This window comes from Nicotiana tomentosiformis, chromosome 2, assembly GCF_000390325.3.
Source record: "Nicotiana tomentosiformis chromosome 2, ASM39032v3, whole genome shotgun sequence".
In the NCBI taxonomy this organism is placed as follows: Eukaryota; Viridiplantae; Streptophyta; class Magnoliopsida; order Solanales; family Solanaceae; genus Nicotiana; species Nicotiana tomentosiformis.
Window position 1 is genome coordinate 10,156,858 of NC_090813.1, and position 1,757 is coordinate 10,158,614.

Sequence of the window (1,757 nt, forward strand, 5' to 3'; positions counted from 1 at the left end):
TGCAAGCATTAAAGGGCCAGTTATACCTGCTGCATTAGCTGTTGGCTCAGGTGTATTATCCTTTTGTAGCATCTTCAGAATCTGGTCATATTGTTCTGGAGTGAATGGCATTGGCATATGCATGCTCAATCCTTCATCTTTCTCTGCACCTACAAAACTACCTGTTGATCCTCTATAACCTATGTTGGTATAATCAACATTTGGACCTAATGGTTGTGTAGCACCATAACCTGTGTGTCCATTTCCTGAATTATTTTCCATTCCTTGATGTTGTCCATGATTCCCTAGTTGTGCATAGTTACCAAAATGTGTGAATTAGCCACTGGCTTTCTTCTGCCCTTGAAATCAGTTGGATATCCAATCAATTGATAGCAATTCTCTTTGATGTGTCCTTTTATTCTACAGAATTCACACTGTATATTGAAATTCTTTCTAGGTTTCTGCATCTGAGGCCCTTTAGCACTCCAAAGTGAAGTAATGTCATTGTCCTCCATTAGTGAGTTGAGACCTGTAGAGTCACGCCCTGATGATCCTTTCTGAGTCTCATCCTCGATAACCATGGCATATGCTTGATTTAGACTAGGTTCAGTGGATTTCATAAGGATTTGACGTCTTGCCTGACTATATGAGTCATTTAGACCTCCTAAAAATTGAAGTAGCCTCTGTTGATTCAAGACCTCAACATAGTCCTTCACAAAGCTAGGAGGCGGCACAATTGCGTCAAATTCGCCCCACAATTCCTTCAATTTTGTAAAATATGTAGAAATAGAGTCGGCACCTTGAGAGATTGTTGCAATTTCCCTATGTAGCTGATAGATCCTCATTCGATTAACCTTATCAAATCTTTCACGAAGATCCTCCCACACAGCTCGGGCATTCGATGCATACACTATCCCACTGAGCAGATCTGGCGATACAGTATTCATGATCCATGAAAGGACTATAGCGTTACAAGTTTCTCAATCCTCATGCAATGCTGCCGGAGTGCAATATTCATCGATCTCCGCCACAAGCCATAGTTCTCGGATCCTTTGAGCTGAATCGGAATTATCACTGAGCTCGGAGTGTCTAATGGATGCACGAACAGCGAATGCGTTGGTCAATTTTGTTTTCCCCCATTTCTGAATCGAAGAAAATGTCAATTTTTTGAGAAATCGTCTATCTTCTAACTGAGCTCTAGCTTCTGCAATCGAGTGATGAAGAGGCGTGTTTAGATCTTCTCCGATAGCTCTGATACCATATCGGAGACTGCCATGAAAGTGATTGAGCCAAAGCTTGGACATAGTTAGAAGAGAGAAGAGAGACTGAGGAAAATAAGAACTCTTGTATCTGTGTATTGAAGAAGGAAGCTACCGTATTAAAACATTGTTCTAAACAAACTAATCCACAAATTATATAATTACCCTCTACGCTGTAACTACTTAACTACCCTTGTGTCTATATCCTCAATAATTTTAATTTACCATTAACCTTGATACATCTCTTGATTCTTGACATAGTAAAAGTTTTCAAATCATTAGGCACATTAGGCATTATCACTATAGACATGGAAACAACAACCTAAATAATATTTTACATCCAACCAAATCTTGACATAGTAAAAGTCCTTTTTATCTGTCCAAGTATATATAATATCTTTGCTGACGAAAAATAGTAAATATTTTGTAAAATTTAATTAAAGTGTGCACAAATTTATCCGGACCAAGTTTATAAAAAAAGGGTTGGGAAAAAAGAAGAAGCGGTTGAATAATTTTGAC

At 38.4% G+C, this 1,757-nt stretch overlaps 1 protein-coding gene across 1 annotated transcript; it reads right to left on the minus strand.

Moving 5' to 3' along the window:
• Positions 1 to 284: 284 nt before the first annotated feature.
• LOC138904330 (uncharacterized) lies at positions 285 to 926 on the minus strand. The gene has a single exon (XM_070192831.1). It carries the CDS (start codon positions 924 to 926, stop codon positions 285 to 287), a length of 642 nt encoding a protein of 213 aa, XP_070048932.1.
• Positions 927 to 1,757: the final 831 nt, after the last annotated feature.